Source organism: Tinamus guttatus, unplaced genomic scaffold, assembly GCF_059628265.1.
Source record: "Tinamus guttatus ecotype Peru unplaced genomic scaffold, ASM5962826v1 Tinamus_guttatus_pri_ptg000403l, whole genome shotgun sequence".
Taxonomy (NCBI): Eukaryota; Metazoa; Chordata; class Aves; order Tinamiformes; family Tinamidae; genus Tinamus; species Tinamus guttatus.
In genome coordinates this window covers 2,114,995-2,136,318 of record NW_028288937.1, presented here as the reverse complement: position 1 = coordinate 2,136,318, position 21,324 = coordinate 2,114,995, and the positions used below count along the sequence as shown (strand labels likewise).

At 40.9% G+C, this 21,324-nt stretch overlaps 1 protein-coding gene across 3 annotated transcripts in view; it reads right to left on the bottom strand.

The window, feature by feature from the left end:
* Positions 1–21,324, bottom strand: part of PLCB1 (phospholipase C beta 1) — a 353,787-nt gene that overhangs the window by 119,564 nt on the left and 212,899 nt on the right. For all 3 annotated transcript variants that reach the window (XM_088531288.1, XM_088531289.1, XM_088531290.1), the window contains exons 8-9: positions 18,301–18,401; positions 16,731–16,897 (exon numbers count right to left, since the gene is read on the bottom strand). In XM_088531288.1, the coding sequence (XP_088387414.1) occupies positions 16,731–16,897; positions 18,301–18,401 (268 nt within the window). The remainder of the gene's footprint in view (positions 1–16,730; positions 16,898–18,300; positions 18,402–21,324) is intronic.

The following is a 21,324-nucleotide window of genomic DNA, read 5'->3' as shown; positions in this document are numbered from 1 at the left end:
TTTGGAAAGAAGATGTAAATGTTCATGGGTAACAGTTTAAAGAAAAGCATACAGAAATGTAGCTGTGACTTTCTGTGTAAGACACGTCTCCTTTGTGGTCAGCATTTGCCAGTGCTAAAAGGCAACAGAAGTCACTTCTGTCATCCCAAATCCTTTTTCTTGGCAGCTGTCTTCAGGCAGGTGGCATGTTTCTAACCAATGCTCTACTGAAAATCACAAAATCTATGGAAGAAATGAAGTGAATCCATTAATTCATTTCTTTCCTTCCTCTTCATGTGTTCTTCTCAGATATTGGTAGTATTCACCAGGGAAACTTTGCTTGTCTGCAGTTGATCAGACCTGGAATCTCCCCATTCCCTGGAGATGGTGCATGCAAAGTTGTTCTGAAACAGGAATTCCAGCCAGTCAATTAAACGGGTTGATAGGATCGGGCACACTTCACACATCCACTCCTCAAAGTGACTAGGTGGCTCCATTTAAAGACTCACAGTGTTGCCATAGGCTCTTAAAAATACTCTTGGCCTAGGACTAGACAAACACAGAATATTTTTTATAGTCAGAGCGCTGTGACAGTCCTTGAGCTCAGCAAGGGCACTGTGCAGTACCCTGTGCAAGCCTAAACATAGATAATATTCTCACGCTCATGCAATTTCCAGGGCTGGCAAAAGTACACACAAAAACCTCTCTCTAGTTGAGACATACGAAACAAATAACTGCAAATTCCTGCTTTCTCAACCTTATTAGTGTGCCAGTATGACAGGCACATCGGTTTGGATATGGAAGTGCTTTTGGATCCTCGAGATTTTGACAACTCATCAACCACAGGATGTAAACCAACCCCTGGGCTCTCAACACTGCCACTGCCACGCTGAACATAAGCTAACAGACATGAGATGTGAGTAGGGCCGAGCATCTACACAAAAAGAAGCTTCTTCCCCTGCAGTCCATATCCTCTGTAGGAGCCTAAGACAGCATCAAAAACCCAGAATGTAGGAATCTGGAGAAAATATAACTGCATAGCTCATCCTGCAAATTTCTCAGCCTTCTGGAGACCTTTTTTTCGCCAAAGTCTTGTCATAGAGTAGGACAGAAAGCAAGATGGGCAAAAACAGACAGCAGAAGGACCACTGATGTGCTCACTTTTCTTACTATTTTCATCTTGGAACCTTAATGTTGCTTGTCCCTTCAGATTTGTGGATTTTTCTGCAGGATAGTTAAAAATGCATATTTGCTTATATGATGTCAACATGCTTGGGTGCATGGATCTTAAACATTTCCTTCTGTGTATTTGCACATTTAATAGCATCTTCCATTTGCCTAAGCCCTGCTGTTCCTCACTCCGTCACAAGGTATCTGCAAGGCGTGATTGTGCCAACAGGTTTTGTTAGACTAAAACAGAAAACAAATAAAAAAGGAAGAGAGACAATTGATTGGCACCTCTTATCTCTCAGTCAGCAACACTGGATGACATTTTTATTTGATAGGGAAATCAGGCCTATTTCAATACGATGTGTAACATTAATCACGTTCATTGTAATTCCACACAACTAAGCAGTCCTCCAATCTCAAAGATTAAAATTTCCCATGTATCTCAGATATTTCATAATCCTGTAAAATATCTATACAATACGTTCCACTGGGAAATCTATTGCACAAACCAGCACATTTTCACAGATGGTGCAGACTAAGAGGCACGCATCCCCCCTGTCTCTCCTGACACCGGCTGCACATCAGGCTGCACGGGGGTTTTCTAGGCAGGGGAGCCAGCAGAGAAGATCACAAGGCCCAACACACAATGTGCCCACAGCCTTTCTGATGACACTTGCAACATCTGCATCCCAGCATTTTTCTGTGATGCTAAATTGCACTTGGCTTTCCAGACAAGCGTTCTGCTGCTATATTGCTATGGTGTAACTGGGCTTTCTGGCTGTATTCACCTTTGTAACCTAGGACAGGAGAGTAAAACATTATCTAGATAGCATCCTCTTACCAGCAAAGTCAACACAAGAAAGGAATATGGTGTAAGGTTGTCCTAGACTGAAAGTGTTCCCTAAAGCTATGAACAACTGCAATAAAGTCAGTGCTACTCTATGTCACAAAAAATACTGGGGACATACAGAGAAGACTTTCAGGTCAGATCCTCATGTCAGGATCTGTAGATGCCTCCAAATATCTTTGGACCAACCATATGCTACTTATATAACAAGAGGAAGAAGGTTCCAACTTCTTCATTTTAGCAATTTCCACAGTTATCAGCAAAGTGAAAAATTCATGCTAGTCACACAGTTGATCATTGATCAATCTAATGCAATTGCCAGGATATCTGCCTATCAAGTCATTGATGAAAGAGCTAAACATGCATGGCATCAAATATACCAATGTACATATGCATGATAAACCCTATTTAAAGGGGCAGTCTCACAGGTTTAATGGACATAATATTATGCTTAACTTAAAATTAACTATCAATGGTCCCAAGGATTTCACAGGACTGACACTGACACTACACTCAGTCTCATGAATATAATTTTCATTACTTAATATCTGAAATGCGTCCGGCTAGAGAAGACTATTTAGATAAGTGCAGTAACTAATAACATATGCCATAATACATGCCAAAACAGGAAAGAAATGAAATATATTAAAGCCTGAGTGGAAATAATATAATGGTCATCAAATGTTTTAAGTGAAAAAGAGAAGGATGAAGAATGGTTAAGGTGACCAGGGCAGAATAATGCACTGAAATCAGAGTAAATAACAGAAAACTTGAGGTGAATGAATATTTTAAAAAGCTTTGCAATACTACAGTACAAAAGAGTCTTGAATTAGATTTATAGGTTGTCTGTTTAAATCACTTCAAACCAAACCTGGAATACTCCAGAAGAAAATGTTCAAATCTCAGTTCAGATGTTCATATTAGGAAAAAAAAAAAAAAAAAAAAAGTGTTCTCAGTTGTATTTGCTCAACTATTCTCTGTAGAATGAGAGCAACTCTGCCACAAACCAAAACCAAAGCTAAACAAACTTTGTTTGGTAACAGATTCTGGGAAAAGAAACAACAACAACAAAAAGCAGTAAGAAAGGAATACAGCAAGATTCACCGCAACAGAGCATGGCAAAATCTGACTATAATCAGCGAATGGTATCTTCTCTATAATATCCAAATCAAACGCACACTGAATGACAAGCAGTCAGGTACAGAAAGCATCAGAAACGTGTTGTGCTTAGATAGCATTCATACAACCTACACAGAAACATCACGTGCCAAGACCAGTAAGATCTAGACCATTTTGCAGAGAAAGGACAAACAAATAAAGTAGAATTAAATATGTTTGAATCAGAAATGTCATTCTAATGAAGCTATTACTTACATTTTATATCTGTACGGACGCACAAAGAAAACTAACACTGGATAGCTCAAGAAAAAGAGTGTAAAATAAAAAAACAATTTATTGACAGGGTTCAGAAGAGGCACTTTATCTCAAGACATCTTGTCATCTTTTAGGGATGGCCACATTTATTACAAGGTTTCAGAAAAGGCATGTTAAGCGGCAAAACTCGTATCTCTCTAATAAACAGCTTTTTCAATGAAAACCAAAATTTTGGAAGCCCTCCAAGGATGCTTAACTGCAAAGGCAAGTGGAGTTTCACCTATGAAGAACAGCAGCAGTTTTCGAATCTCCTTGGAGTCTTTTGTTATGAGCCATCTCTAATGAGATCTTGAAGCAGCTGCACCATGTTGAGCAAGCTGTTTATTTTATCAGAAGTTACAAGGTGTTTAAGTCCTTTTCAAATTCCCAGAAAAAGAGAGCTGCGACATACAGGGACTACAGACTCACTGCATTCTTCTCTAGTAACACTAGAAAACAGCAATATTTATGTCTGTGTGTGTATATATATATATATGCATGTAACATGACTATCTCCTAATGGTCATGATCCTCTACTTTGTGTCTACCACGAACTTTTTTATATCTCACTTTATTAGTACAGAGTTTACCATGAACTTTCTTATATTTCACTTTGTTAGTACACAAAGCACAAACATAGATTCCAAATATTGCTGGTATCAATGTTATCTTCATTGAGGTGGTTATGGATAATGAGGTGGTACTTCAGTATCTTCAGTTTTAGTGCTACATCTGGTTATTTCCCATTCTGTACATACTTCCATACAATATCCAATGAGCTCGCTATAGTCCTTTGATGTCCTCTGGGTATCCTGTTTATTAGCTAAGGATCTCTCCTCTGTCAAACTCTCCAAGTTCTCATTACTTTATCTACAAAGCTGCAGTAATGGTTTAGGCTTTCCCTGACACTCAGTTTCGCTCCACTGTTTTCACCTCAGTCAGACAGCTCTCTCTTTAAGCCAAAACAGGTTCTGAATCATTAACACATACATACAGAGGCATTTCTGAAGACGTATTAGTAATTTTTAAGGAACAAGGAAGAATTGCATTCGGGAGTAGATGAGCAAGCACTTTCGTTAAGCCAGACTCATGTATGATGATCAACGTCATCTTCAAGTTGGACACTTATAAAATGCTGCATCTAAAGTTAGCTATCAAATCACAAGGAACTGCAGCATATTTCTTGGCAGCATTAAGTTTTCTGCTTTTTACTTTTTTTGTCTCCTGGCCAAATCTAATTTTGCTTAAAAGTGTTGGCCTGATTTATGCAGTCTTTACATTAGCAAGCCTCCACTGCTGTCTTCCAGGTTCTCTTCCAAGAGCGGGACCTTGGCCCTGAAAAATCAGAATGAACCTCTGTCCTGGTGATTTCAGCTCGTATTGTAAGGCAATGCAGAGCAACACACTGAGGTAAAATATGCTCCCACAGTGTCAGCTAAATAGAGGGCAGAATCTGTTTTCAAGACCCACTTTCCTACCATCACTGTTATATACACGGCAATGTGCCTGCTGCTGGATGGACTTTGGTTGAGGCCTGGTGTGTGACCCAGGAAGAGGTGCTAAAACCCTCAGCACATCTCACTCGAGGTGTCGCTCGTTATATTAAGACAGATTAAGCAAAATGCAGTGAGTTACACCCTAACCTCCTAGTTGGTATCTTGAGCTTGGCTATTCCTGAATGCTCTAAGCTCAAACTACAACCATCTGCAGTGATTACCGTGGACAGAAGCCCTGTGGGTTGTTAGCTGCTCTAAACTTTTCAGCACAGATGTTGTAGGAGGGAATTTCTGAGAGGATAAATAATCCTTTAGAGGATATGACAAGGTAGATAGGTTAAGTTCAATTGAATCTACAGATACACTATGGAGACACCTTCATACTTGTTCCTTGCTAGCAGGGGAACAAGCGTGTTATGACACAAGGGATTTCTAAGGCAGGCAGACAAATAGATAATTGGAAAGATTTTAAATCAGACAGATAAAAACACCATTAATCCCAGCAATACATGATTTATTTCAGACAGAATCTTGAATGAGTGCCACTACTGGAATATATCACTGTCTTTCCAAGCCTCAGAAAAATATGTTCTGTAGAAGGCCTACTAGTAATCCTTGAAAAGGTAATAATGTTATATGCTGGCTTACTTCCAATGGCTAAATTGCATTAAAAGATATCTAAAAATACCTTTTTTTTTTCTGTAAAGTGATACTTCTCTACACAAACTATTGCAGCACTTGCCAAAATCCAAAGTATCTATTTTGAGGTATAATGGTAAGAAAGAAGAGTGGAGCATGAGCCCTCTACAGGTGTGAGGAAAAACTGGGAGCAGCCTTTGGCTGGCGTTCATGCAATAACTTCCCAAAACTCCTTTACTTGAAGGAACCCATATTAAGAAGTGGAAAAGAGAAACGTCAGGGTTTTGCGAAGACAATCCAAATAAACAAAAAAGATAACCTTGGCGGGGATTTCCTTGTCTCATCCTCAAGGTTGGCCCTGCAGCTGCAGGCGCTGCATTATACCATCTCTTTTCACAAACAAACCAAGCTCCATCTTCATAATTGCCTTTTTTGCCCTTCTTACTACCTCTGGGAGGCTGTGCCAGAACTATAATGTTAGGAAACTGCTTTTAATTTCCAGTCTAAGCAATTATCCAAGGCAAATTTATACTCCTTGTGTTCGTATGACAGCACTGTCTTTTAGCTTACTACTACTTACTCTCTTCCCAGTGTTTAACCCTTGAGTATTTACAGACAACTAAGCTAAGCACACTGCCACAACAGGCAATTACGTCTGATATTATAAGCGAAATTTCCTCATATGGTAGTTGCATTATAGGAACACCCAGGCTCCAACTAAGTTTGTAGCCCTGTTACGACAGTTCCCGTACATACCAAAAGACTCAGAGACTGTTAGCTCCTCAGGGCAGAGACTGACTATTTATTTAGAAATTCAACCAAAGGATGAGGCAAGAAAATGAAGAGGTGCACTAAAAGGAACTGACAAATGTCATTCAGCTCATTGGTGCCAAGAAAACTGCACTCTCCTGCCTCCAGCTCTAGATTTCCTCCATGGGATCACAAGAGTCTTTAGTCCTTTTGTCCTTACAGGCCCTCTGCAGCTGCAAAGCACTGCATTTGCAGCAGTCATAATGAAGAGGCAACGTTCACTCCAAGTTTATCTACATTTCTTTCCTTCAGCGCCTGAGCTGGCCCTCTCTGTGCTGCGGTATGTTTTCAGAAGCAGACTCTACCTGATATTCATCTTCAATAAATGCTGCTACTAAAATTGAATACTTCCCTGTGTTTCATAAAAGAGCCAGTACAACAGCAACAGCAAAAAGAAATTGTTTTACTTTTAAAGCAACTTTTCTATTTATGGGTTCAGACAGTCTGAGGCAAAGTCAAGCACAATAAAGGCCAGCAGCAGCAGCAGCGACTTTCTCTGTAACCCCTGAAATGCAGTATTCATGTAAAACTTTCCCAAGAGAGATCTATCCCAAATGCTCCAGTGGAAAGGAATGGTGCAGCCACGTGTACTCCAAAATCTCCACCCATGTTCCCTCTGCAGCTCTGTCGCCCTAGGTCCGTTTCCCAGGGTCTGTCACCCACTTTCAGAGCCAGGACATTGGATAGTCCCTGGGGAGATCCAGGCTGGGAGGCCATCAGGCTTCCAGGATGCAGGATAGCAGTTACCTATGAGGGTCAGCTTAAACATTAGCACAGGTCTGATTCATCTAATGTATACCTTGGAAGAAGAGTGGGATATCCTGGAAGAGGGCTGGGAAAGCTGCAGAAGATCAGTTTAGTGAGCATTTAGAATGCAGCAAAGCAGGTTATTAGACCTCAGGGTACTGGGGATCTCTGTGACATGCAGCTCCAAATAGCTCTGAGCCATTGCCCCATGTGCACAGACAAAAACCCAAACAAACAAACAAAAATGCTGATGAAAAAAAAAATCACGATACCAGACAGAATAAGTCAGCCTTCTCCCACCAAGCCTTGCAAACACCCCATCAAAAACCTCCATTCTTCCAAGGCAAAAGAAGACTGAGACGAGAAGAGGGAGGAGGAATTTGAGCAATCAAGTGTACTGAGATAAGAATTTCTTATTGGCTATTACTACACCAAAATTTAATAGCAGGAGAATCTCCTACTTCCTCTGGACAAAGAAGGTTTCATTTGTTTTGATTATTTCCAGTGCATATCCGTTTCTATGGCAAGTAGCTAGTGCTTCCCCAACCAAAACAAGCATTTTTTTCTCTTTGATAAAACCTTATAATAATCTGACTGATTATTCTATATTATCGGCATTATTTTTTTGCCCTGGAGATCTTAAGACATAAATTCCACCTTATGTCTCTGTTTAGGGATTGTCATGAATAAGGCAAACAGAATCTCACATCTACAAGAAACTGTTAAATCTAGACCTGGCACTATTCCTGGTACCGGATAGCAGAATTAATCCCAGAATATATTTCTGGAAACTTCATGCTTTTTTCAAAGCATTTTATAGTATCTTACATCTTATTATACACAGAAGTAGGAAACTTTCCCTTCCTGGGATCCTAAACATTTTGAGTATGAATGCAACAGCACATCAGCAACAGCAAAATCTAACTCTGTGGGTAAGCACATAGGTCTCAGATCCAATCCAGGTCTCATCTTCTAAAAAGCCATCAAAGTATAAAGTTAAAAACAATCTTGCTTTGTTACTAAGCCCGATAAAGATATCTTGTCATCCCTATGCCTTTTTTTTCCCACTCTTGCAAAACCCATTATTACTAGTCCACATCATCATTCCACTTTATGTTCTTTATCAACTTCTTACAGTTAAATTAGAAAGATGATATACTTCACCTCTAATAGAGATGCAAAAAAAGTTACAGGATATGATAATTGAGGCTTTTACATTCTGAACCATTTTAAGAATGTAACATTTTATCTGAGATATTATCTTCTGGACAACTGGAACATCTCAAGTGAATTTACAGCATGGTAACTCGAAAACAAACAATTAAAAAGAAAAGATAATGTATTACAGAAGCATATTTTGCTCATTTATTTTGACAAGAGAAGTTTCTACAAACTCATTTATGATGATATACTAATAATCATGGTGCACACTAATACTTGCTGCATATATATTTTTAAAAATAAAAAGAACTTTCTGGCAAGCTAACTTACTTAGAACTAACAGCTGAGATCATGAAGAAGACTAGGACTTCTATGCCTTATAAATTACAGACTTAAAAATTTCAGAGAGTAATAAACTTGGATTTGCCTGGGATCTATTTTTCTGTCTTCATTCAAGAGTAAGACCCAACCCTGAGTGGTCTTCTGCTGGAACGATGGAACACTGGAACACACTGAGAACCACACAGTCAGTGGGCTTTCTGAGAAATATTCTTAATTTCCAATGTAAAAGCTAGCAGGCCAAAGCATTTTGACATTTGCTAACACTTCCTACAAATGCTTTAGTGACAGAAAGCCTCTCCATTTGACTGAATGGCTTATACACTATACACCAGAGCTCACATTTTAAATAGAACTGTATTTTAAAGGGTGTCTTAAAAGTGCTCGTCTGTGACAACAAAATCTGTTGCCTAGGAAATAACCCTTTTCTGTCATCAAAAGACTCTCATGTGTAACTATTCTTAGGCAGTTAATAAAGGTGAATTTAATGTAATGAGACCACAGTGATTTGAATGTGTTGATGTTTAATAGAGGAAAGATACATTTGTATTTGAGTGGATACCACTTGGTGTTAGTGCTGCCATGGGAAAAAAAAACACATGTAGTAAATATAGAATAAAATTAATTATATTTTTAATCTAATGCTAATTGCTTATTTTATTACCTGAAGAAGCCCAGCACAACAAGTGCCAATAAATCTGCACCAGCAAAGCAGAATTAATACTGAAATTCAAAGTGGATCATGAAATAGGCTCCCTTAGAATCTTTCTATGGACATGCCTGTCTACAACGAAAAAGGGTATTTATGCATAGGTACAGTTGAGAAAATCTGGAAAAGAAACACTTAACGTCAGAAGAAAAGTTCTTCTATGGAGATGTAAAGATTTTGTCCTTGTGGACCAACTAATTAACTTTTCAGTTGATGCCACACAACCCAATCCTGAATACCTTAAAATAGAGATATCATTTATGCATATTAAAGAGACAGAAAAAAATGTTTATTCCATTACTTGTCTCAAAGATGTATTCTAAGTAAGTATAAGCTGGTGAACTGATCCACTGGACAGGAAAATCTCCAAGCTCCATCTTTAAAGCTTAGGTTACAGTCAAATAATCTCTCAATAAAAAAAAACAAGCACTACCAAAATACTAGCTGGTAATAACCTACCTCTTTTCTTGCTCCCACCAACCAGGACTGAAGAAGCATGTCCTCCGGCAATAAGAAGAACTCTAGCTTTTTCATGTGTCCTCTCTCAAGCAAGCACTGAAGCAATTGTCTTCATTCCTAGCCTGGTACATGAGTAGAATTTTTGTTCTTACATGAGTAAAGTCTTTAGGAGACAAGAGGATATGCCTGGACTCAAGGCTCTGCTAGTGATTTTCCAAACACTTTCTGCTTTCGGAAGCACAGCTTTAAATTGAGGCAACAGGATTTGAGCTCTTTGAGCCCTTGGGTCCTTTTGAATTTAGGAACGTTTGGAAATGTATTGCACCAGAAAGCCAAGAAGAACTACCACATTTCTGCCTGAATTCCTGTGCAATGTATATGCTGAATTTCACAGAATTTGTGAAACAAGGGACCTTCCCCTGCTTGCACATTCTAGAGCAAAGACACTGGAAATTTGCACTGCTGTCCTATCTCTGACCCATAATGCAACAAGATCCTGAACAACATATTTTGATGTAAGCCTTCTTAAAAATTAAAGCAAGTAAGGACATTTTCAACCAATCAGTTGGCAATTCATTTATCAGTATTCGCCCTATAGCCAGCGCATTAACTTGAAAGGGAGTACAGTTAAGCAACCATGACATCCACACAACGTAAGTATTTTCCCCCACAAATTTGGGGACATTACTCAACCAGGCCTAACAGGCACGGAGCATGTTTCTGCTGACAGTGAGAGCCTGCCCAGCTTTACCAGGAGCTTCCTTGTGCCTCCACCTGATAAGGGAGCATGCTACCCACAGCACATCCATCTCCTTCACTGTGTGACACAAAGCATTAATCACAACAGTTTGCTTCAGCCACAATAAAACACTACTCCATATGCTTAACCTATGGAGATGTCAAGACCCTGTATCTGCTGATGCTGCAAAAGCTCAATCACACCCCAACAACGTGGCAAACACGTTAGCAATGCAGAGCAGCACGGGGCAGCCTTTTCATTCAAAACTGTACAATCTATGGTCTGGTAAACACAGAGGCATATGATTTTTTACCAGGAACTTGAATAGCCATATCATAAAAATATTGTGTACAGCTCTTGCTTTCTATGTTCAAAGCACAGCAATTTATCTGGAACAGGTGCAGAAAAAGAGCTGTTAGGGTGATCAGAGGCCCTAGACAAAACAGTTCTTACTGTAGTGCTATGGAAGTTGAGAGGCAACATGACTATTCTATATAAATTCATGCAATTAACTACTAGAGAAGAATTACATTAAAATAGAGTATTGACATAAAGAAGGTGTACACAGATCATAAAAGTCAGAAAGGAAATTAGAATAATCATCAGATGAGTGAAAATCTAGAATGATTTTCCAAACAGGCTGATGGGGTCAATGAGTTTAAGTTGTTGGTAGAAGGGACTCAGCTGAGTAAAGGCAAGGCTGGTGTAACAGTGAAAGGTGTTAGAAATTAAAAATTCTCACTGAAAACAATACAAGGAAAATAAAGTGATGCCCATATAATTCCTGTTTTTAAAAGAAAAAAAAATCCTTATTCTATTTAAAAGAACTTTTCATGCATCAGATTTTATTTGCTATGAAGTACATTCATCACTCTCTTTGAAGTGACACTGGTACCTGTGACTTTGCACAGAATTGCCTTGAAAATTCACTTTGACAAAGTTGGGAAATAGGTAATTACGGAATTGAGCTTCAGTAAAGAATTAATAGGATGTTCCAGCAAATGGAGCATAACAGATTTTATATCCCCTCTTCCCACACCATCCGTAAACAAAAACATATGCTTAAGTGATTTGCTATATTGAGGCCAGGATATTTTCCATGTGGCAAACATGAAATCTTGCTTCCTCAACATAACTGCTTTCAGCAAATGCTTTTTAATTCCCAAGAATGCAAAGGTTTGGTTTAAGTTTGTATCTCCACATGTGCATTACTGCGCACAAAATAACAGACAACATTTTGTCTTTGTGAGAAATGATTAAAGTCTAGACCTTGTGTCTTCAGAGAATACCTGAAAAATAAGGGCATTTGTCACTGACTTTGTTTCAGGCGTTTATAAAAGTAATTTTCTTGGGCAATTTAAAAAACAGCTACAGAGGCTTTAAAGTTAGAACGCAACAGAAGAGCTCAGCTTTTTCATGAAGATGTTGAACATTAATCAGTGTTTTTCAGTTGGAAGTCTGAACATTGAATCAGATGTTAAAATAATTAAATGCAGAAATGCTACAGAAATGAACATGCAAGTGGACAGCTCTTCATCATTTACACATATGTTCGTATTTAACTTCTGTTGCAATATACTCAATTCCCTCAATAATGAGTCAACCTGAAACACAACAACGAGCAGAGGCTGTTGGAAAGAACACGCACTGACACCCAATGCACCCATGCACCCAATTGCGTGTACACACACACACATGTACATGTTCACACTATGCAACAATCTGAAAAAAAGAGCATCTACTTTGCACAAAAGCTGCAAAGAAGCACAATTTATATCATCTAATGTGTGCAAACCACCATGCTGGTCTCTACCACCATGAAGTATTTTAAATTGCTCAGCATGCCAAGGAATACTGTGTTTAAATCACAGCTTCTAAAAGAGCTTTCCGTTTCTTCATGGTATTTCTTTTGTTCTGTATCTTCATCCATGATTCACATTAAAGGGGTGACTTTGTAGTGCCAGGGAAGAACAAATACAAATACGATGTTGTCGATCCCTCCAGCTTGCTTCTCACACCCAACCTCTGCAAAACTTGCTGTGCCCCTTCTCTCTCTTCTGCTTCAAAAGTCCAATTAGTTTAATTGCATTGTGCTGGTACAACAGTGAGAAGCTCATTAAGCCACCTGTATGTCATTCTCCCATGCTGCAGCTCATCACTTTTCTCACATTTTTACCTTTCCCTGGTGTACCTTGTTCCATCACTCATGTCCTCCCTGTGCTTCTCCTCTATTTCTTGTTACACCCCATTAATTCTAAGGAGCTTTTTATCTGGGATCCCTTCCAACCCACTCTGAAATGCAGGAGCACGCAGAGACCAACCCCCTAAGCCCATCTCACCTCATGGTGCTCCTGAGCTTGCTTTCCAAGAGCCATGCTGGATGAAGGCTACCGTCCTCTTCCTATTTTACCTGAGAGTCTGGGTACCCTCAGGTTTCTACCTGCTCTTACTGTTTTAACTGATGATACATCAGCCATTAGAAACACCTCCTGCTTCCATCCTTACCTCTCACATTACTTTGGCCACAGAAATGAAGAGGCTTTGATCACCACCACAAGGAACATGGCAGAGTGTCTAAGCAGCAGAGTTTGGAAGTTATGGCAAGTTTGTGGCTGTGTAACAGTGGATGACAAGCAAGTGCAGCTTGAACATCAGCAGGTCTACTGAAAACAGCACCTCTGCTCAGCGGTCCAGGTAAGCACAGCTTTTAGTCAGCCCTTCACTCTGCCTTCCCTATATTCCCACATGTGCACAATCCTCTGTGACAGCAGTGGAGCCTGAGTGACAATCCCGTTTAAAACACCATATTAGGAGGTTAAATCATTATTTTGAATGTGCACTGTTATATTTTGGTGACATTGTACAGACATGCAGCATTTGTTTGCAATTATCCTACGAGTGTAGGATTGAGCACACACCTACACTTCATTTAATATACGCTGAACTGGCATCCCCAAATTAAAGCAGATGTACAGAAAATATCGTGTCCCCATGTTCTTCCTGATTAGCCAATTCTTATAATTCTAACACAGTATGTTGCAGATACGCATTGGGGTATGGTTGGCAGAATTTTTATATGCATTCTGTCTCAACTGCCAGAAGATCTAGGGGAGAAAGACCACAGTCTTTACAACCAGGTACCCTTAACATTGCTGCTCTTTTCAGCACAGAAATGCATAAATGTGTTTGCAATATAGACCAAAGAACAAAACCTCTTAACTCTTCTCTCTCTGCAGAATACAGCTATTCTACTTGCTTATCCTTCATCAATCATTTTCAAGATTTGGGGAATCCAAAAAACAAACAAACAAGTTAATAGGTGATTAAAAAATGCAAAGACTTTGAAAAGCAGCGCTAGTTCTTCTTCTGTGTAGTGCATAGCTCTGGACTTTGGGGAAAGCTCAGACCGGGCTCTAACTATAGATTAATTTACTAGAGATGGAACTTAACTGGCAGCTGGAACTCCTTGGCTCTGTGGCTACATGTTTCCCATTTTCCGTATGGTACTGATGAATACACGCAGGCAGAGAGATTGTCAGAGTGTATCTACACTCCATCTTGCACTGGCCAAAGTTAAGCTGTGATTATAAACAGAGCAACCACATTTAGATGCTCTTACTTTGCTTAAAACTGTTTGTACAAAGCTCATTAGAAATGGTTTTAAGCTACATACTTACTAGTCACTCTGAAAGTCCATACAGGCTATAGGCACATGACAGTTTATGGCAGCTACTACTCCTTATCATCTAACAACGCATCATCTGAAACACACTAATCATCTCTAGGCACCTTGTTGTCCTGTCGCAGCTGTAAGTTAAAATGCATTCACTTAGATCTTAAAAATGTCAGCTTAAACTAACAGACATACATTTTGACCCGGACAGGCTAAGAGAATGTGCCAGTTGCCACAGCTCAGCTTGCAGGGCGCTCATCAAGAGGTGCTGGCAGCAGCACGGAAGTGGCCTGCAGGTTTTATCACCTTAGTGCCAGCTTGACGGAAATCAGTGCACAAGTTTGAACAGAAAAATACTGCAAGAATTAGCTGTAACCTGACCTTCCTTTCTAAACTCTCTTCTGTGAGAATTGGCTCTGTAAGAATAACTTAAATACCCAGGAGGAGAGGCTCCTAAGGAAGAACAACTGCCTGCAGCAAATGTGTGCCACAAATCGCACTTGGAGCGTGCCAACAACAGCAAATACCATCACAGGACCCTTCTCTCTGAGGCTGGTTTCATGCTTCCTCTTATTGCTAAGAGAACGCAATTTCATTCTGTCTGCACACTAGCACACCTTCTTCTAATAAATCTTTTATTTGGTTTATATGAAGTGCCAATATTTGGGTAGTAAGAATGATCTTTTATGTACCAGACTTTGCTGTGGCTGATGTGAAATAAGGTAAGCAAAGAGCTTAATATTTGCAAAGATGAGAGAGAAGGCTACACCCTTTCATCTACCCGTGCTACTATTCTCACTGATATTAAAAGAAAAACATGCATGAGTAGGATAAACAAGCAGGATTTAGTCCTTAATTACAATCTCTGGAAGCACTGAAGTTATTTGAACTAAAAAAAAATTAATAAGCCTTTTCCAAAAAAGTGGAAATATTTTGGTTTGAGATGATGATCGATAAATCAAGAGTCACAACTTACCTACAAGGAGACATCTAGGTCAAGCTTCCAGGGAGTAGAGTGGGGGTACCAGGGGAGTGGGAAGAGATACCACGATCAATGCCCTCGGATAAGCTCCAGAGACTTTTGGAAAAGATGCCTTTTGTTTTTGTTTTGTTTGTTTCTTAAGGACTCCTATGGGTTAGATTTAGCAAGCCATAACAGAATATTTTTGTTCTGCAGACATCTGGATCACTGCCTGAGACACACTGCTGAGACCCTCTTCCAAACACAGGTTTTGAGAGGCAAAATACACAGTGGTTTGCAAAAGACTCCCCAGCAGCTAGAGACTTCAGCTGATGACCTTCCTGCCCCACCTCCACTCCCAGTCCTGCTAGTATTACACACTGCATGTTGTTTCTGTGTGCAGAAGGCATCTATTTATGTGTAAGGGGCAGCCCTCTACACACACAGTGAATGGGGAGGCCTTGGAACGCACTCCAGACACAGAGGAGGACAGCTTCTCCTGCCTCCGAAACCCTCACTGCCTGGGACAGAGTCCTGCACTTGCACCAGCAAGGAGGGATTTCATCCAACTCATGAATTGCATCTGTGTCAGTCTACACTACAAGCACAAAGGCCTCCATTTAATTAATCTGGCTACAAGCTGCTGGCAATATTTTATCACACCGTCATTTACATCAGCAGTCTTTCTGTTTATAATGTGCCACTGACAGGACCTTGATAGTTTTATTTAACTGGAGATTCAAGGGCTTTGTCTCTTTGAGGCTATTTTGACCCTGATTCTTCAAAGGACCGAGGACGTGGAGTCCAGGTTGCCCAGGAGCTCTCAGCGGATGCTGAGCAACTCCTGAGGCTGGGTCCAAAGTCTCTGAACTAAAACAGATTTTTCCTATCAGCTCTGTTTTTCCAGATATTTCCATGCCCCTAAAATTTCTGAGGTATAAACACATTAAAAGCACAGGTAGTCATTATGATATGTGGATTGGAATAAAACAGAAGGCAAACACAAATTCAGTGCAATTTTAAGACTTGTGGTGGTAGTAAAAACCTATGTGCAGAGATCTGAGCAGGAGTTCGCTCACTGTTTTTGGCAAAATGCCCAGTAAAGCCCCGGCAACCCTTAAGATTTTCAAAAAGGAATTTTCTGTGATTATAGCATGAAACTCTCTCACATCTCACTTTATCAGAAAGCAGAGGGCTGGACCTACTAGTGTTATTAAATGACTATTATTTTTTGCTCGTTTCATTGCCACTGATTATTTCGTTAAATTTTACATTTCAGATGTCAGTAAACAGCAACTGGTATAGTAAAGTTTATGCTTAAATTTGTCTACCATACAACTGTTATAAACCACCAGTTATACATATTGCAAACTACACAGTTAACTAGTACATCCTTCCTACATTGATTCCAACAAAACATACTTAAAAATTAACCACATGATATCTCACAGGCTTGTATGATCCAAAAGCAGATAGTTGGAAATGCAATTTGATTCTGAACCAGTTTGCTTTAGCTTATGCTGTAAAATAATGGATCTATTGTTTCAAATCAGAAACCGAGTAGAGTAAGAATATAAAAACCACTGACCTTTCTTTGCTAGATTACTGTTGGGTTCATATTTCTCAATCAGTTGTTGAACTTGTTCTTGTTTTAATGGTGGATAAAGGATTTCATTTAATCGTGGATCACGTTGCTTAAAATTTATAAATTCCATCATCTGATCAACAGTAAGGTATGGTTTGCTCTTGGCACCACTAGGGAAAAATTGAAGCAACAGCAAAGTGATTACAATATGTTTCTTTAAAATCCTGTTCAATATTCTGTAATTTCCCAGTTTGAGGACCTTCAAACTTCCCAGTATGAAACTGAAGCAAGACTCAAACTATTACACAGCAAAAACTACACCCTGCTCTGTTTCCAGAATAATTTAACTTATCAGCATGTAATGACAAACATTCTCCATTAAACATCGAAGAGTTAAGATTTTTAGAAGTGTTCAGCATTACTGGCCTCAATGGGAAGAGCTAGACCAAATCTAAAAGCTTATCACTACTAAATTGCTCCCACACAGCTTTTTTAAAAAGAGAACACATGGAATGCAATACTGTTCTTGCCACAAATGCTCCACTGGCATTCCAGGCTTAACTACTATGTTTTACTATAGAGCAACAGCAGCCCTGATTTTATTATTCTAGTATTTGCTTGTTTTATAGAGATGCAAAAAAACAAAATGTTAGGCACTTTACAGAGCAAGCAGAATGATGCCTACTTGCAGATTTTTCAAAAAGAGTACAGATTTTGAGCACAATTTGCACCCAGATGGAGATCTGGGAAGTCTTCTCAACAGGGGATGTACTTAGGATTTTCTTCAGTGCTTGTCGCTGGCCTAGCTCCATTCTGAGAGGAAGAAGTAGAAAGTCTGCTGTTCAGTGGGAGCAAATTAAATCAAGACTAAGTTCTGCTAAAATCCCACCCTTACAGAAAAAAAGGCATGAAAGGGGTAGGTTTGCACACTCAGGTTGCAAATATGCATTCATCTGGTAGTCTTGGGATGTATTTTCTGAATTACTGTGCCTTTATATTGCTTCAACTTCTGATTCCATTGATTAGGTTCTGCCGAAATTGGGAAGCACAGTGAATTGCTGCAAGGAGCAGCAGCAGCATGAAATAGTGCAACAGAAGTTTTATAGCTTGCAACTGAATGTATGAACCAACTTTAGCTGGTTGCTATTTTAATTTCATAGTGTAAATTCATGATGAGCAAATCCTAAATGTTCCTACATTTTTTACGGCTCCTAATTAAGCTTTTGGGAGTGATTCTACATATTCTCATGCCTAATGCATGTTCTTATTGCTTATCGTTCTTCCTCCACTTTCATGGAGGCCTAAACTATCATAACCCATACAGAAATGAAGGCTTGGCAGTTCTGTTCCTCTAGGAACAAATTATTGTAAAACTCTGCTCATGAAAAGGGGAGGCAAAAGCTTGGGTAAAAAGGACCTCTTGTTCCTAGGTTAAATGACAGTCCCTTTTTGACACTGAAATTGTCCTTGGCAATCACTGCATGGTGCTGTAGAGGCTCAGTAACCTGCTCTGCCATCCCTAGCACAGAAAATCAGTGAAGAGGAAAAAAAAAAACCAAGGGTCTTTTCTTACAACTCAGAAAAGATGTGGTCGATTTCTGGGCGAGGGCAGAGGTTGTTTAAGAACACCCTGTACACGTCAGGCGTGAAGTCGTCTTGAGGGATTGAATCATTCTGTGAAAAGGAAAGACACAGTGAATGAAAGGAACAGCACGTTTATCCTCAGTCTGCAAACAGAGCCCTTCCTACTGTGCTGCTTTGGATTTCCTTCCTGTCACTCCGAGGGGCACGGATTTCTCAGAGTAGCAAATTCTCCCAAGTAACACAGCAGCGCAAAGAATGCATCTTTCAAAAATATAAATTCTTTCATCAGCTTCCATATGAAAAGTTATCTCTTTCTCTGAGCACATATGAAGGAGAAAGGACATCCCCCATGTAAACAGGTAAGTTAGCTAAGCACAAATATTAAGCAATCCTGGTGCTGCTTCTAACTGTACTCCCAGCAGGAGCAAAGGGGATCTGGCCAGGCAGAGGTGCAGGAAATAAAGCGACGGTGCTGAGAGGAAGAGCAGATCACTTGTCTTCCTAAAGCTTTCAAAGAACTGGGAATGAACTGGGTCACTGAGTCATTATTAATAACCTTGCTCTCCGAGAGGAGCAGCAGTTTCCCCTGCTCCTTCCTGCAGATGCACGCTGAGGACGCGGCCGTTACGGGAAAGCCACACGCGATGCCACTTTTCCGTGCGTCTTTGTGCTGAGCATTCACGGCACTCATGAGGAGGCCGGGCTGCTTTACCGAAACTGGGAGCCATGTTTCCCTATATAAGAGATAGTAGTTTTGTGGGGTTTTTTCCATTATCTAAAATTTAGAACACTTTTCTTTCAATCTTGCTTCCAGCTTGCACTAATATCACCCCCATTACACTTGACAGCATTTTTTCCCCAAAAAGCTGAAACTGTGAGTCTGACTGGAGGGGATATTGGAATGGAAAAGATCCCCTGTGCTTTGCAGAGAACTCGGGAGCTCTCCTTGCAGCTCCTCGAGCCCCAGAGGTCTCTGAGCAGACAGCACTGACAGCTGCTTCCATGGGGCTGGGGGGAAAGGAGGGCCCTAGGGAAGGCGCAGGCCAAGCAGCCCCCCGGGTGCCGTGGGGCGCCCCCGGCTCTGCCTTTGCCAGGGCACCCCCAAAATGGAAGGTGGCTCCTATTCTGTGCAGAGGAGACCTTATCAAAAAAAAGAAAAACGAAAACACAAGAACAGGGAGTATGCACATATAGAAGCCTGGATACTGAATTTCCACTGCTTGAGCTCATTTTATCAAAAGCTGTGAAATCCAGTCGCTGGAAGCAGAATAGAATCATATTCTGCTTCTCCACGGCTCGATTCTTGCGAACCAGAGAAGAATAACTGAATGGAATCTGGGCACAAAGCTGCTTCCCTTGAAACGCTCTTGAACCCCCTCGTGTTGGAAGAAAGCCACTGATGGAGGAAATCGTTGTTTTTATTTATTCCGCCTGTTTAACGCAGTTGCCAAGGGAACCGGAAGTGCCTATTCCAGCCTTCGGCAGCAGGAAGGAAACTTTCCAATATTTTTCCTGCCCTGGCTAACGAAATGCCACGGACGCCTCTCCATCTCTCCTTCCCTCTCTGAAAGCCGCAGGAGCCCGACAGGGGTTTGTACCGTGCCCGGGCTGGCCCTGCTCCACTCCGGGCATCCAGCTGCTCCTCCCCAGGGATCTCAGGGAGCCCATGGACAGCAGCTCTGAGCTCACCTTCCTTCCCTCTATTTTCGCACACGGGTGCTACACCAGGTTGTGCCCAGCAAAGCTCGCTCACAGGCTTTGCTGAGCATCCCAACACCCTTGAGACCTGAGCTGAACAGCAGCGAGGCCCATCTTGGGGTTATCCGACCCCAAGGCCCCCTCGTGCACAGCTGGGATGCGTAGCCTGAAGCCAAGCTGGAGCAGGCAAGGCCTCGTGCGGGTTTCGGTGCTGCCAAGAGTTTTGCCTCCTGATGAAGAAGGGACCCAGCCGCAGCCTGCTGTGGTCGTAAGTCTGGGGAAGATCATGGCCAAAACGGGATTGCTGCTGATGCACCGGGCACACGTACACTACACAAAATGTCTTGAGAGCCTTTCCTGCTTTGCTTCGTACTGTTCTTAACCAGAAAAAGCCTCCAAATTAAAATTGAGGACAAAACGTTTAATGATGACTCTCAGCATGCCTGGGTGACATATGTTGCTCTAATTACATTCCTTTTTTAACCCAAACCAAAGACAGTTACTAATGTATCTATTTCTCTCTTTAAATGTAGCTACACCTGTTTAAGCACATTATTTACAAATTACGCTAAATACTACGAGTCACAACACATTATAACCAAAATAGTTCCTGAGAACTAATTTTACACAGCTGAGTTAAAAAAAAAAATGAAAATACAGAAAGCTTTTTGATTTGTTTGGCACCTGCAACCACGGTTTGCTTGTGTGGGCACAGTCTGCAAGCAGCAGCTTTACGAACACAGCAGCCTCAGAGGGGATCGAGCTGAAGGGGCTGTCGCAGCGACACCTTGGGCATCCACAAAGCTCCGAGTCATGCTTGAAAAGGGGCATTTCTGCAGCACGGGGCATCCGGCTGCACCAAAGGGAGAAGCTCCCAGCGACCCCCAGCTACCCAGGCTTTGCCCTGGCACTACGCTGTGGCAACTGTGTTTTTCCTCATTCGTCATTTCTGCCTCTGTTATGAACCTCTGACTAGAGCGGACAGATAAAGAGGCCGTGGAGCAAAGCAGGAGCTGCCAAAGCCGAGAGCTGCCTCCTCCGACCCGGCCCTGGAGCAGAGGCACCACCAGAGCAGGCGCCCCGCTTTGTCCCCTTCAGCGTGTCCATAATCACTACGCAGCAGGCGACTGTTCCTCAGCCAGTGTTTCTCCTCAGGGCATTGTAGACATTGATTCTCTAATTACCACAGAATTACAATCACCCTCCGACCTTATATATTTTTTTTCCCCTTTTAAGGGAATTTGAAGGTACTCAATATCGTACAAAATGTGGATCCTTTCTGATAACCTAGGATTCAGGCTTTGGTACACTTTTA